At 36.1% G+C, this 16,467-nt stretch overlaps 2 protein-coding genes across 2 annotated transcripts in view; both read right to left on the bottom strand.

Annotated features, from left to right (window-relative positions):
- Nucleotides 1-1,340: 1,340 nt before the first annotated feature.
- LOC149079177 (uncharacterized) overlaps nt 1,341-16,467 on the bottom strand; it is a 51,111-nt gene continuing 35,984 nt past the window's right edge. Inside the window, exon 5 of the mRNA XM_089239952.1 lies at nt 1,341-1,380. The gene's annotated coding sequence lies outside the window, so the exon portion shown is untranslated. The remainder of the gene's footprint in view (nt 1,381-16,467) is intronic.
- LOC149079178 (uncharacterized) lies at nt 8,970-15,971 on the bottom strand. The gene is made up of 3 exons (XM_089239949.1): nt 15,789-15,971; nt 11,560-11,725; nt 8,970-10,559 (listed from the first exon to the last, which is right to left on the bottom strand). Exons 1-3 carry the CDS (start codon nt 15,921-15,923, stop codon nt 10,528-10,530), a joined length of 333 nt encoding a protein of 110 aa, XP_089096075.1. The 5' UTR covers nt 15,924-15,971; the 3' UTR covers nt 8,970-10,527.

The following is a 16,467-nucleotide window of genomic DNA, read 5'->3' as shown; positions in this document are numbered from 1 at the left end:
TTGACATTTTACTTGAATTTGGGACATGATTTGTAAAAATTGGTGCATTGCATCCTTACGAAATTTTAATGTGATATTTTGCTATATATTGTTGAGGTTATGAACCAAAATCTAAGGTCTATCACATATATTTTTTGAATTACAGTGTTTTATAGACAAAATGTAGGATGAAATTTCAAAAAATTCACACGTACTTAAACATATTTTGGTGTAACTTATGAACATATCATGCAATCCTTTAAATTTTAATTTATAACCTGCAACATTACTAGCTAAACGCACTGTCAAAATCACAAAGCATTTCATTAATAAAATTTTTTGCAATCGTGTTTCGAATATCACATGAATTTTGCCTAAAATTTGACATAAAAACGACTTTTTCATAGAAAATATAATAGATAGACCAAAATTTGTTACTATTTTCACCATTTTGAGACACTTTCTATCAAAAAATGTATTTAAAGTTCACTCCAGAACCATTTTAAGGAAAAGTGACAAGAAAGGTAGTTGGGTACCTTAAGCATTTGAGAAGTTGCTTCTGCAAGAATTTAGTCTCATTCTTTTTTTGTCTTAATATCTGCATATGTGGATAAAAAAAGAATTCTCTTAAAAGATATAGTATGTTTGAAGGCAAAAATATGTATTTAAGATTGTTCACAGAGGAGGATACCACTCTAGCAAGATTGTCCTGATTGCAATAATGCCACATGCCATACAATTTGAATAATGTGAAAATGATTGACCCTAGAATAGGCCGCCCTTTCAACTTCATGTGAAATTTGTTTAATGTCTTTAAAGTACAATCAATTTTGTAGTTAGAATATGATGGTATGAAATTATTACTCTTTAGTGCAAATATGAAATGTATTGCTTTGACTGATTATTGGCATCCTTTTCCCACCTGGTTTTTTTTCGAAACCAGCTTGGACACCAAACGGTAACTGAAAGAATATGGCTTGGTATATGGTAAAAAAAGCTACAAAGTTTTCTCATAACTTTTGAAATATATTTTTTAAAACTTGAAACAGGAAGCCTATTACTGGTGTAATTACCTCACACTATATGCGTATATACAGGATCCTAGATATTCAGGCCATTTGAACACACCACCAATAATTTTAAATGCATTTGATATGACCTGTTCAAATAAAACTGGTTCCAATTTTCTGGGGATTAAATGAAGAGAGCAAAGATAAATCAAACACAAATAGAATTATTAGACATGATTTAATATTGCTCCATATACAAGTTCTTGAAGAAATATTTTCAAATATTGATAATTTTTTTCAGTACAGCTGCGGTTAAGACTTTATTGCAGACGAAATAGGGTGCTTCATGCCAGCAAAAAGTATTCCAGCAATCTTATGTTTCAGACAAAACCTATAAAACATTGATAATACATTTCTTTTAATTTATTGAATATTGAGAATACTTTGATAGCAGCCTACATTAGAGAAATATATTTTATGAGTATGAATCACAGGTGTAACTTTTCACTGGCTCAAACCCCCCCCCCCCCCCAACAATATTTCACGAAATCTTGATAATTTTAAATAGCTATATATTGAAATGTTGAGCTGGTGTCCCACCAATATCATTGGTAACTTTATGCCTATGGTGTGAAAAATGCACACATTCTATAACATCAAAATAATCTCATAGACCAATCACATGATTTCACAAAAAAATAATAGCTACTGATGCACTTGCACTGGAATGTTGAAAACGTTTTGCATCAGCGGGTGTTCATCTTGAGCTACATGTTAAAACAGTGAGAAGAGCGAGGAACTCTAGGTTATATACATATATATAACCTATTTCATATCCTCTTTTTCCACTTGTTAATACAAGATTCTTTAAAAGACTGGTTATTTGTGAAAATGAAAATTACAAGGAAGAAAAGTCATCACTGTTCCCACGGGGACTCGAACCCGGTCTCGCTTGCCGGATGAGTGCTCTACTATCTAAGCTATGGAAGCAGATAGAATCGCAACCTTGGAGCGTGTATATATATATATATATATATATATGTGTTGAAAGGCACAAATAACCAGTCAATCTTGTATTAACAAGTAGAGAGGACATTTCGATATGCAATGTGGCCATCTGGTGGCCTATGCCACTAACGAGCTATTAGTTGATTGCTGCTTTCGTTCCATGTACGGAGGCTTTCAACATGTATATTATACAATCCAAGGATGAAATATTCTATTTGCTTCCATAGCTTCTCGTCCGCAAGCGAGAGACTAGGGTTCGAGTGCCCGTGGGGACGGTGATGAATTTTCTTCCTTTTAATCTTTATCTCCACAAATAACCAGTCTTTCAATGTCTCTTGTATAACCTACTTCCTCGCTCTCTCACAGAGGCGGATTTATGGTTTTACATCCGTGAGCAAAACACATTTTACCTCTTTGCTCCCCTTCTACTAAATTTTCTTGACCATTAATTACTCAAAATTTACCACCCTGGTTATAGCTAAGCCCTCCTGTAAATACGGATCTGCTCACTTCTCTAGTTCTTACCTAGGGAACCACTTGGAGTAGGTATTTCGGCGTTAACAAAGTTCAACTCTATGTAACAGATTTAACATTAAATAGAAAATTCAACTCCAAAAGGATGGCTCATCAATAAGAGCTGTATTCTATTGAAAAGTTTTCTAACATCATAATTAAAAGCGATAAAAAACACGACGGTCTGAAAAAGCGGGATATATGGCCAAGTATAGTTTGTTGGATAAACAATGGTTTTGTGTGGGGCTTTGGATGGATAAAATAATTGTCTATTCCAGAGTCCCCTACGCTAAAGACTTTTCAGTCTCCCACCAGGTCGTCTTTGAGGGCGGTGCACGGGGCTTTGCATCCTGGCGGCATATTTCGTAAATGCACCGCTATTCCGTGATTACACGATTTTCTTCAGTGATGGGCCGTACTCGGACAATCACGTTGCCTCTTGGTTTAAGATAATTCCCACTATCGTAATATCGTACGATCTGTTGTGCTTTCGGTCACTTCACTAGGCTTTGCTATTAACATTACAACTTCAATTAACACGCTGTACGCCGTATTGTTCACTTTGATTTGCATAAGTGAAAAACGGAAATTCCATGTTAATGGTAGCGAGTGATGAAGGTAAATTTTAGTAATCCATTTCGAAAAGGCAAAACTTTTATTCTTCACTAAAATTATGGGCTTTTAGTAGTAAATAGTCTTAGCCCTAAATCTGATAGCCTAATTGGTGTACATCAGTGTTTCCCAAACTGGGGGCAATAGAAGCTTTGGGTTTAGCATAGGATCCTATGGGTTGGATTGATTTGTGGGGCGATGAGGAGAGAATTTTTTTGAACAAGGGGGTGATGAAACAAAAGGTTTTGGAAACTATGGCTGTAGATCATAGTTTACCAGCCATTTTTGTCCTTCATCACCAACTTCTTTAGAAATGTTTTTCTCCCATCGCCTCCCAACGCAATCTCACCCATAGGATCCTATCAGGGCCTTATTAAGACGCTTCGGGGCCCTAACGTCACCATCGTTATCTCAAGAGATATCAAGATGGTGGTGGCCCTAAGCACTTAATTAATTTTGGTGCCCCCCCCCCCTCCCTTTTCATTCAAAAATCAGAGATTTTTTTTACGTTTAAAGGCTAATAATTTTTACTTTCAGGCTTTCTTCACGTTTAGCCTTTTTTTTTTTGACGAGAATTGACAATATCGTATATTGCCAATTCTCTCCAGGGTGACCATATGTGCCATATTTCCCATCTGTCTATTCACTGAATCTATCATTTGGTAAAACAAAAGCATAAAAACGTTAAATTAAATTTTATACTTCAGAAGTAGGCAAAATATGTTGTCAATATTTCTAAGCACACATTTCATTTGTTTAAAGGTTCTCTCCCCCTTCCTTCCGCTTTTTCTAGTTTTGCAAAGTCTTTGACGACATCTTCAAAACCTATACTATGCAACACATCTGCTTCTACTTTTTGTAGAGATGAAGCATCAAGCGTCTGTATTGTTGTGTTGAGCCGCTGTGGTGGTCGAGTGGTTATAGTGGCGGACTCGCGATGCGAGGATCCGGGTTCGAACCCCACAGTGGTGGTCGGCTGAAGTTGGTTTTCTGTGGTTCCCAATTTCAAGGCGCGAATGCGAGCCTATCTCCCAGTTAAAAAGTCTCGCTACAGAGAGCAACAGGCCTACAACGTTACAAATATTCAATCATTACACTTCACTCACAATTTGAAGTATAGATGGCAGCACTGAAATATCATACACAGCACTAGCTAACACACTCAGACTGTTAGGTGTACACACTCACTTTGTTCCAGACTCTGCCACGAAGCTGGACTGGAAGAGATCTCGGCAACGGGATAAGTTCGGTGGCAGAGACCCTGGCGTTCATTCATTCAGCGTCTCTATTGTATTCAAGGGCGTAGCGAGGGGGGAGGACTTGGGGGTCCGGTCCCCCCCCCTCCGAAATATGAGAAAATGACCGAAAAATGGGAAAAAGATTGCCAAATCTATTGTTCTATCACTTTGGTCCCCCTCTCCCCCGAACGAAATTTCTGGCTACGCCCCTGATTATACTGCAATTTCATTTTTTTTTCAATGGTCAACGTAATTCCGGCTTCAAAATAAAGTTACATTCATGTAACTTTCTCATTAAAATTTTGCTTGATTCAATATTTTTCTTAATTAGGAATTCTACTAAATTTTACATCATATCTGTTAGAATTGAGCAAGTCAAAGAAACGTAAATAAATGTTACTATGGGCATTTGTGAATTTGCCAAAATGTACGGTTTGGAATTTTTCCTTTCATATTTTCAGAAAAGACAAACGTTTGATTTTTTTTTATACTTTGTTCTAGTCTTTTAAAAACATTTGAAGATTGTTTCCTCAAATTTACCGATTTTCATAATTTCCCGAACCGGCTTTAGGAGGAATCACTAAACTTCAACATTGCCAGAATATTATCCGCAAGTGCTGTACCTTATTTTTGGTTAATTACCATCATCAGGTATCTTTTCTTTCTGATATATTTTCTGAGTTTGTTTGCAATCTATGGTAGCATTTCTCTCTTTTGCTTCTATGGCGGGTCAAACTACACGGTTGGTCCACTTGTGATCCTTATACAAGTATACCCTCAGGTCAGATCTGCACGGTTTAAGTTCATGTCCTTATTCTGTATAACTTTGGCCTATTCGATGCCTGGGACTACCCGGCCATGCCTAGGGAAAGTGCTGAGAGGACCCCTAATAATTACATCTAGTTACAGTTTTCGAGAGTAAGTATGCAAATTGGAAGAGGGTTTTTAGCTAGAGGAGGGGAAGGGCACGGAAAAATCACTTTGCCCGAGGGCCCCATCAAAACCCATACACAGGATTGAGACCTTTCAAGGGACACAAGGAATCTTTCTAGAGACATTTTGAGGTAGTGTTTAATTTTCAAAAAAGTATTGTAAATTAACAGATATTGATTTTTGGTAACATATAAAAGTATTTTCTTCAGATATTTTAATTCTTTGAACAAAAATATTTTTAATTTTTTCATCATCATGTGAAGGGTACAGGGCCCCTACTTGCGAAAGCCTCTGGAGCCTATGATTACTGTTAAGGAAAGCCCTGGGGTTCTTACTTTATGGAAGTTTTGTGACAAACTCAGCATTAACGTGAACTCTAATTTTCAATATTATTAGTTTCTCTAGGTTTGAGATTTCAGTATTGTTGCTGTGGAAATAAAATATATGTGCGTCTCACCTTGCGTCAAAGAGGAATTTCAAGAGAAGCTTTCATTTCCAATACGATCTTTGAGGATTTTCTACCCAATGGTTGATACTGAGAAAAAAATTATACATTAATAAAAAAAGTATAATTTGATTAATTTTTTGTGCCCCCACATCCTGAAGCAGGGCCCCTAGGCTGGGATCTTTTACGGCCCTCCCCCCGACCAGACTTTCACGGGGGCCCCTTTCATGATGGATTTATAGCGTGAAAAAACAAAAAAATGATTAAAATCCTCCCGGGCCCCAGGGCTGGCGCCTTGTCAGCCCACCCCTTGTGGGGGCCATGCCCTTTTCTCCTGATGCCCTAAGCACGTGCTTATTTTGCTTAATGGTTAATCCGGCCCTGGATCCTATGTTATACCCATAGCTTCTACCGCCCCCCGGAACATTCCATCGCCCACGTTGGGAATCACTGCTGTAGATGGTAGTGTATGTGAACCTGAAGACCTGCGTTCAAATCCAGCTCGTTGCAGTATTATCGATTTTCTTTCTTTTCTTTTTTTTCTCTACCCGTCTGAAAATGATTTATAAATCTTTTCCATCTTTCTCTTTGCTGGTACAATGCATTATATTTTACCGACTCTTAAAATTTTATTACATAATAAATCAATTAAATATTATAAGTAACAAAACCGCGTAGAAAAAATTATTAAGACCAATAATAATATGTTCTAAAAAATGTGATTCCTTTTAGCATCTTTTCTCTTTCGAAGTTCTGATATTTAAATAGATGTTTAAATATTTTATAGCTGTCAACGATTAGTAGCTGTTAAGGGCACGATATATTTCTTTCATACAATAATTTATCTGTTTATTTTTAGTCGATTTGATATCGGAAAATGTATTGATGAATTGGAGAAATCTTTTACTAAAATTTAAAAGATTTTCTATCACATTTTCAGGAATTTGAAATCGTGCACCGCCTTTAACTGTTTGAGTATTTCAGTTTGCTTTCAGTGTATAAATATTTGTTGGTTTAAAAAATAAAATATTTTATATTGCATTGAAAATAGCACATTTGAAACGTCTCTCAGAACCAGCGGTGGAAATATGCACCTTGTTGCGCCGTTGTTCCGCGATCGGATTCGAAAATGAAGATATCGTAGAGTTACGTAAATTATCGTAGAGGCGGAATCAACGTGATTGACTGTGTGGGAAAAATTACGACAGGAAATGGTGTAATCGCCGAATAGCGGTGCATTTGCGAAATATGCATCCTGGCGGCAGGTGAGCTCGAGCAACAATAAGATATCTTATCTATAGGATGCCCCTTTTCTCTTGATAACTTAAGCACGTGCTCATTTTGCTTAATGGTTAATCCGGCCCTGCCGAACCCCGTAGCTGAAGAGATATTAGCCAGAAATTGGTCATCAATTACTAGCGAGTAAAATGTCTTGTCATTAAATATAATAAATAGCGAGTAAATATCTTGCTATGGGACCAAGGGCGTAGCCGGGGGGGGGACTTGGGGGTCTGGTCCCCCCCCCCCGAAATGTGAGAAAATGACCGAAAAAAGGGAAAAAGATGGCCAAATCTATTGTTCTGTCAATTTGGTCCCCCCCCCCCCCGAAATGAAAGTGGTCCCCCTCCGAACGAAATTTCTGGCTACGCCCCTGTATGGGACCATATTCGCAACGAAAGTTCCATCGTTACAAAATCGAACATAGGAAGTATTTGAGACCTGTTCATGCTCACTTGAGCTTTAAGGTGCGTATACATTAGCGAGCGGATCATGCGATGATGCGGTAAAATTGAATGATTAAATTTTTGAATTTCTCTCTCTTACGTGGATTGACCGCAGATGTGTGTGACGACAAATGTATCTCCTGCCCCCGAAGCAGGGGCAGCTCGAGCCAACACCCCCTATAGATAAGATATCTTATCTATAGGGTTAGATGAAAATAAAACAGGAATATATCAGAGATACTTTTACGAAATGCGAGAATAACAAAAAAATGCAATGGAAATGTATAAATCAGAATATACTTAATAAAAGTGCAAAGCAAAATATACTCCCTATCTGTGATAACCATAACATTTTAGCGAAGAAATTTAACGAAGACTTTGTTACAAGAAACTTGGAAGAAATAGAAATAAACACAGTCTGTAATTGTGAAGATGACCAAACAATGACTAATTCTAACAATTCTATGTACTTCTTTGAAGTTAACGATTATGATATTGATAAGGTTATGTCAGAATTGAAGACTAATAAAGCAAGTGGAATTGACCAAATTACCCCTAAGATGATGAAAATAATTTCCCATTATCACGTGGATGTAATAAAAAACCTAATTAACTCATCTATAACGGAAGGAGTCTTTTATAGTGATTTAAAGTATGGCATAGTACACCCCATTTATAAATCAGGAGAGACAAATAACTTACTCAACTATAGACCCATATCAATTCTTCCAATATTTTCAAAAGTAATAGAAAAGTGCATAAAAAAACAGCTCGTGGATTTTCTTAATTATCAGCATTATTTAGCTCCTAACCAATACGGGTTTCAGAAAAGTAAGAATACAGAAATGGCCATCTTAGAGCTGTGCAATTATTCAAATACCGGGTTCAACTGCAATAAATTTTCTATAACGATATTTCTGGATTTAAAAAGAGCCTTTGACTACGTAGATTTAGAGATACTCACAGGAAAATTGTCAACAGCTGGTATACGTGGAAACATATTGAGCTGGTTTAAATCATACTATTCTAATAGGAAACAATCAGTTAAAATAGGTGAAGAAATGAGTACATTCATAGAAGTAAAAAAAGGTGTCCCCCAGGGATCTGTGCTTGGCCCAATATTGTTTCTCATTTACATAAATGATATATTCAAACTCAACATAAATGGTAAATTAATCTCATTCGCGGACGATACAGTACTGTATGTTGAAGACACTGAAATTACAAATTTAATAAAAAAAGTTGAAGAGGACCTATTTAAAATCAGTAACTGGAAAAATAAACTAAAACTAAACATACAGAAAACTAAATACATATGCTTAAAAACAAGAAACATAAATAGTTTGGCAAATTTAAGTATAAAAATTCATGATCATTGGCCGTGTCAACATATATTACAATGTAACTGTCAAGAAATTGAAAGAGAACATGAATACAACTACCTAGGAATAATAATACAAGACGATTTAAAATGGAAATCACAGTGTGAAAAAATGATAAAAAAAATTAAGAATATATGCAGCAATTCTTTATAGACTAAGAGACACAATAGACAATAACTTTCTAAAAGATTTATTTTATGCTTGGATATATTCAACAGTAACATATGGAATCACTGCTTGGGGAGGTGCATATCAAACATATATACAAAAACTAGATAATATATATAACAAGATAAGATCCCAAATAACAAGCACCACAATAAACACCAACAAAACAGAATGCCATAAGCTAACTATAAGACAAAACTATGTTTATAGACTAATAAAATTTTCATTCTTAAACAATAATTGGTTAGAAATGAAACAAAATAGAACGTCATCTAGATTAAATAACATATATAAAGTGCCAAAAACAAATAAAACGTTATTTCAAAAGAGTTATAGATACACCGCTCCAAAAATAATGAATCTATACCATACAATCAATCATACAAATAATTACATAAGATCTAATAACAATATATTCACGTTTTCTATGAATACCAGTCTAGAATCTATATTACAACAATAATACAACCACATGATACAATCCATCTGTATGTAAAATTTCTTTGTAACATAAATACAAAAAAAAAACAAAAAAAAAAACTGTATATTGAACAATTATAAACCGACCTAAACCATAATAGGCTGTTGCTAAGAAAAATAATCTACGGAGAAACCCTGTAGACCTACTGGAAGGACAGGCATGTCCCTTGAGATCAAAAGTGTATGTTTAAATGTGTTTCTGTATATGCTTGTATATATGTTTGTATGTTATTAAAAAAAAAAAAAAAAAAGTTTATGTATTTCACATATTTCTAAAATATGTGAAACAAAACAAGTAACATTGCCGTACGTCAAATGTTAAGTAAGTAAGGGAGTATTTTATTGAGGTCTGCACCAGGGAGCCAATTAAGGATAGCGATAATAATATAAATCAATCAATATAGAACACAAATGAATCACTGAGAGAGGTCGTTCTTTATTGCATAGGTATAACTGTGCATAATCAAAGACAATACATGATAAATCAGCCTGTCCAGAAAGTCTTTACACAGAAGTCTTTTCTTCTCAACCGATGGTCGTAGATAAAAACTTCTAATCACAAAAATGTTTTAAATAAGGCAAAATACCATAATATTCCTCATTTACGCGTAAGCAAATTAGTTTTTAAAAAAATTACAAAATCTAACTTTTCTTCCAGATGGAAAAAATTGTCCTCTCTAAAATATGTAAAACAGAACAAGTGAGTATTGTTGCCGCACGACAAATAATAACCGAAATATTAAATTTTAACCTTTGAAAGGGGATTCGGGGGACTTTCACAAATCGAATAGCGAAATGGTTAGATTTGTAATTGTCCAAAGAATGATAGATAGGCTTCACAAACAGGTCTCTAATGTTCTTTTATTGAGTGATTATTAGAAATTAATATTACACTGTTTGAAAAAAATAATCTTATCAATAAAATTCGACAAGTTAATTGTTTGCGAACAAATATGATTCAAAATATCAGGATAAATCATTGGAACCCATGATAATAAACGTTAAGGCTGTCATGTTTGGAGTCCTTAATTTGGACTAAAACATTGTGTCAGGAGGTTCATTTTCGCCTACAAAAAAGAAAAAGGAACATGTGATACCAATCGTATAAAGCATAAAAAAAAAAAAAAACCATATCGACAAAGTGTAATAATGAAACTTGGAAGTGCAAACGGAAAATGTAGCAAAATTTTTAATAAGTAGCAATGGATTGCGCTGCCAGGTGTGGGCTTTTAACATTTTGCCACCCTTTTCCTACTCTAGTCTAATTTTTGTTTACCACTCATTCATCAAAATTGTCGCCCCACGTTATGACCAGATTAGTTCCTCCCTCCCGTCAATATGCTTCTATCCCTATGGCCACTCTTTTGTTCACTCACATGCATATATATGCACTCTTTCAAAGTCACCCTTTTTGTCGTCCACAGACCTAGTTTTCATTATCTAGGCCACTCTTTTATTCCCTCACATGCTTTCCACCCTCTTTCTGGCCACTTTTTTGGTCGCCCACTGACATGGTCCCTCACTCAATACCCCATCATTTTGGTCACACACATGCTTAACTTAGAAGTGCTAATGACATAGGCGGAGATAATAGACTTGGAAGTCTGGGGGGGGGGGCACGGTCATTATTGCTGGGGGGGGGGGCACGATGATGATGATGTCAATTCATATATACATTAAATCAGTCAATTCCACCTTTGACGCTGGGGGGGGGGGGGTGGTTGGCCGTATCTTCGCCCATGACCAACGAGTTGTTCGGCAGAACTCAGTTTCGACAAAAGCTCTGCCTCTCGTGACTTGTTATCTCCGGTACTCGTAGCAAGCAATCATTGCGTGCTAGTGAGTGTTGCCGTTACATGAAAGAGGGTAAGCACCCGTAATTACGCCCTTCCCCCCCGGGCAGAATGATTCCGAGGCCCTCAACCTGATTGAGAATGCCTTTGTCTTCCAATTTACATTCTTACTCTTAAAAATGTTTACATGAGGTAATTTTCATGAGGCCATCAGGTCGTGCATTAATACGGCACTGATTAAATGTCACTTTGGAAAAAATCTTCTAGAGCTTACCTGAATTTTCTTTAAATGAAAAAGCTGCTTTTCCATAATAATCTTCTTCGGAAACGCCATATAATGTCATGAAATCTGTCAGGTCTAAATGACACGGCAAAACAATATTCAGAGTGTTCAGTTGCTTCTCAAGGGAAGTCTCATTCTCAGGTGATTTTTCCGTATTCTGGAAATAATGTAAACAGACAAAATGGTGAAAATGACGAGCAGTAACATAAAGGAAACTTCGGTGATAATCACAGTATGGATACATACATTCGCATATGTCATGCGAAATAGGAGAGATTGTGGTACCTTGGAACGTTATTTTTTAAACGTTTTTTTCTCAAGTCATTCTTTACCGTAAAAATTTCACTAAATTCATTTTTAATCTCTGCATATTGTATGACATCGAGTGAAATTTAAATTGCTTTTCAGTTGTACTATAACTATGAGATATGGGTTTAAGAGCGGGGCTAAAATGTTCTGAGGTACAGCATTGGGGTCTTGTACCCTGAAACATGCAATATTGTACCTCGAAACAAGTAAAATTACAAAAACAAAAAACACAAATATTACTGGAAAATATAATGAGTATTTTTAAAAAATATATAAATCATACATTGAAATAAAACATATCAAAATAACAACACAAATATGATTGTTAACACACATGCTACCGTTAATGTGATAAATCTGTTATATATATTATGCATAATCGCCAATCGTCTTGGAAAGTTTTATAAATTTATAACTTTTACCGGCGATTATGCATAATATCCGAACGTCCTTAGTGAATTTGATAAATATTGAAAAAAAATCATACGTAATGATAATTTGATAAAATGATGCTTAATATCGTAAAATTTGTTGAATGAGAGTTCATTATATCGAGGTGCAATAGTGAAATTTCTTAAATAAGAGTTCTTTATATCGAGTCTGGTTGTAGAATTTGTCAAATAAAGGTAAATTTGTATCGGGGTCCAATTGCAGAATTCGTTAAATAGGAGTTTGTTATATTACGAGTTTGTTTGGGATGTGACTATATACGATAACACTAGTCTACAACGTTTTTCTAACATGGGGAAAATTTGATTCCAGATCTCACCTTAAAAAATAGCCATCACGTCTAGTTTTTGAATATCTTGCAAAATTCCTGTTTAGGCTGTAATGTGTGAAATAATATAAGAAATATATATTTCTATTTTTTTGCCATTTATAACTTTAGGAATGGCAACACTGATTTTAGCTGTAATAGTAACCGGTTTCTCTGCTATTTGTAATTGAAGAAGATGACAATGGCTTTTTTTATGTTTATGTACAACACTTTGAACAAAAAATGCAACTAAGTCAATATCAATATCGCGCAAATGCTTTTGGTGTTCCAAATAAGTTTTCCTACCGCCACTTCACATTAAATAGAGACTGATCCAATGAGTACGCGGAGGGGGGAAAGAGGAACTTGTGCCTCTCCCCCAAGACGATCAAAAATATTTTTTTTATTATTTTTGTAAAAAATTAAATATCGAAAGATTGATAAAAAAAAAATGCCTTTCTCAGCTAATTTGATCACTTTCTGTCAACTTAATTTGTTTTTTGAAGGTAAATAACTAAAAAAATGTGGTGTTTTTTAGCATTACTATAGTAGTACGTAATAAATGGCAAATGGGTGACGAAGCCCTTGTGCTTCCCACGAAAAGCGTCCCTAGATGCGAATTACATGAGGCAACTACAGTCGAATCCCATTTTAATGAATACCGTTATAGCGAAAATCTCGTTTTAACGAACAATTTTTTTAATCCCCCAGATAAGTTTACATAGGAACAATTCCGAAAGACCTGGAATTCCTTTGTAACGAAATTTCGTAGTAACGAAGTGATTTTTCTAGTCTCTTGGAGTTCGTTATAACGGGATTCGACTCTATATCAATCGTAAGTACAGTGTTGGTAAGGACTACGGCACACCCCTAGCTGAAACGTCACTTCTTAACTAGTAAATTAGCAATTGTTCTATCTCTCTCTCTCTCTCTCTCTCTCTCACACACACATACACATAGTGCTATCTTAACGCATGGGCCCACCCGGGCACGGCTTGGGGGACGCAGGAGAAGAGGGACCTCACAAAAAGGAGATCGGGTTGAAATTTTCTAGGATTTATCAGCTAGGGCCTCCGAAAAACCATTTGACCCGGATACCATGATACTCTTAAGACGGTCCTGCGTGCCCCGTACACACTGTAAATTGTTATTGTCGGAAATTTTGCTTTCCTCCATCGCATTAATATGGTCCTCAACAATTTCTACGTTCTGAAATGGAACAAAAAAAGTGTGTGGAAGGAACAAATAAAAAGTTTATTCTGAAGGGTATAATTCATGCCCAGCTTTGTAGAGGGCCATTTGTAGCTTTGTAGGGGGGTGGGGGACATTCAAGTATTACGTCAGCATCGATGAGGGGGAGGGGGTTTCCGATATGTTGACTTTTGATGACAAGGGGGGAGAGGGAGGTTTGGATAATGCTTACCTCATCAACCACCGTTAATGAAAATATGAAATATTCTTGATGGCACCTGTACTCGGTGCGCCAAAAACGAGAAAAACCTTTCGATAGTTTGTGGGCACTTGAAGTAACGTTCCCCCCTATTGATAAGTGCTCTACAGAGCCTTGGAATAGCATTGAAATTAGCAGAAATTGATTATAATAACATATAAAGGTATTTGCTTTTGAAATTTTGATTTTTTTTTTAAATATTTTTTGCATTAAAAAAAATTATTTTTGATCGTTTTGGGGGGGGGGGGGAGCAGGAGCCCCTACCATTATGCCCCCTCCCCGCGTAGTCTCTGATCCCCACCAATATGTAATAGGAGGTAGGGGGGCAGTGCTGACGAAATTTTGCTGACAAGGGACGTCAGATTTTGCTGACAATGAGGAGGGGGGGGGGGGTCAAAAATGGCTGAAAATTTGCTGACGTAATATTTGAACGGCCCTATAACCATGAGATATGTGTTTAAGAGCGGGCTAAAATGTTCCAAGGTAAATCATTGGGGTCTTGTATCCTGAAACATGTAACGTCGTACCTCGAAACAGGTAAAATTACAACAACTAAAAACACAATTATTACAAAACAAGAAATCATGGGCCCGGCCGCATACACACACAGTTCCCTTTCTCCTTCCCATGCCACTCTTGCAGACCTCCCTAAAAGTAATTTAGAGTGTCCGGTGGGTTGAAGCTGGGGGTGCTCTAGGTGCTCAGCACTCACAGTAAATTTTAGCACGGGGTTAAGCACGTTTGAATTGATTCCGAAATCAAAATCTCCTATATCAGAGTTTCTCAAAGTGTACATCGCGGCTTTTAGAGGTGGTGTCTCGGTGAGCTGAAGAAATTGATTCGTGTGCCTATTTAAATTTCGGAGTAGTTTCTTTTGAAAGTAAACTATTATCAACCAAACTATTCTGGGGGTGCCGCAGATGAAACAGGAATTGTACAAGGGGGCCGCGGGTGACTGAAGTTTCATTACTACTGTCCTATATGAATAAAAAGTCGAGCAACCACAGGCACTAGTATACAGGTTTCTCGATTGGATGTTGGTTTTATTGGTGCAAGGACCAATCAAGTCAAACTTTGCTAAAACAAATGCCCATAAAAATAAGATAGAATTTGTTCTTGTCATGAGAAGGAAGTAAAAGCACGTATGTTAATAAAACAATGTTGCGTGAACAGGTTCCTGGAACGAGTGGGACGAATCACCGATTGATGCATACCTCCGCCTGCCACCTATGCGAATAATACAATTCTCCAACTGAACGGGGGTGAGTTCACCCACTTCGCTCGCCCCCCGTATTCTCCTATGCCTACAGGTTAGATACATCTTCTGACGTCACCCTATTTGCAGTTGTTTTGAACAACTTTCACAAACTCTGAGTGAAAAAGATGGCTATTTTTTAAGGTGAGATTTGGAATCGAATTTTCCCATGTTAGAAAAACGTTGTAGACTAGTGTTATCGTATATAGTCACATCCCAAACAAACTCCTAATATAACAAACTCTTAATATAACAAACTCGTAATATAACAAACTCTTAATATAACAAACTCGTAATATAACAAACTCTTAATATAACAAACTCGTAATACAACAAACTCCTATTTAACGAATTCTGCAATTGGACCCCGATACAAATTTACCTTTATTTGACAAATTCTACAACCAGACTCGATATAAAGAACTCTTATTTTTTTGCGCAAAACTTACCTCAGTCTGTTTACCAGAACTGTCTAAATTGAGGGAGGACTCAATTTCCATCGCTAAATCTAGGATTTTATCTAATTCTTGCTCATCTAGCATACTCTCAGAAGGGTGATTGTCGGAAATTTTGTTTTCCACCATCGCATTAATATGGTCATCAACAATTTCCACATTCTGAAATGGAACAAAAAAAAGTGTGTGGAAGGAACAAATAAAAAGTTTATTTTGAAGTATGAAAGGGTTTCAACAAAAAGAGTAGTAATTAGTAGTAATTGAATTACAGTTTTGCTTCCCATGAAATAATAGCGAGAAAATTGGGCTTTATTTCAATTTAAAAATGATAATTGGTAAAATTCGTGCCCAGGCTTTGTAATACAAAAATTTTCCTTGTATCACTTAAACTGAAATTCATCGAGATATTGACTATTGAAATCTTTGATTTTTGTCGTGCTTTACGCGATGTAAAATGACCATCTCTTAAAATAACGGCCGAAAATCAAGAATTTCAACCATCGATAATTTGGTGAATTTTCAAAATTACATAGAGAATTTCTTTCAGTATATACCTTTATATATAATAAAGGGTATCTAGGGTAAAAGATACCGTAAAACCGGGTTAACAGAAAAAGTAGGGTTAATAAGAACGAAACTTTGTAATAGCACAAACATATACACCCAGTGGCGA

Source organism: Pholcus phalangioides, unplaced genomic scaffold (assembly GCF_987345545.1).
Source record: "Pholcus phalangioides strain wild (caught in Gottingen) unplaced genomic scaffold, Ppha-v1.0 ptg000012l_1, whole genome shotgun sequence".
In the NCBI taxonomy this organism is placed as follows: domain Eukaryota; kingdom Metazoa; phylum Arthropoda; class Arachnida; order Araneae; family Pholcidae; genus Pholcus; species Pholcus phalangioides.
The sequence above is the reverse complement of the archived record's forward strand: the minus strand, read 5'-3'. Positions and strand labels throughout refer to the sequence as shown.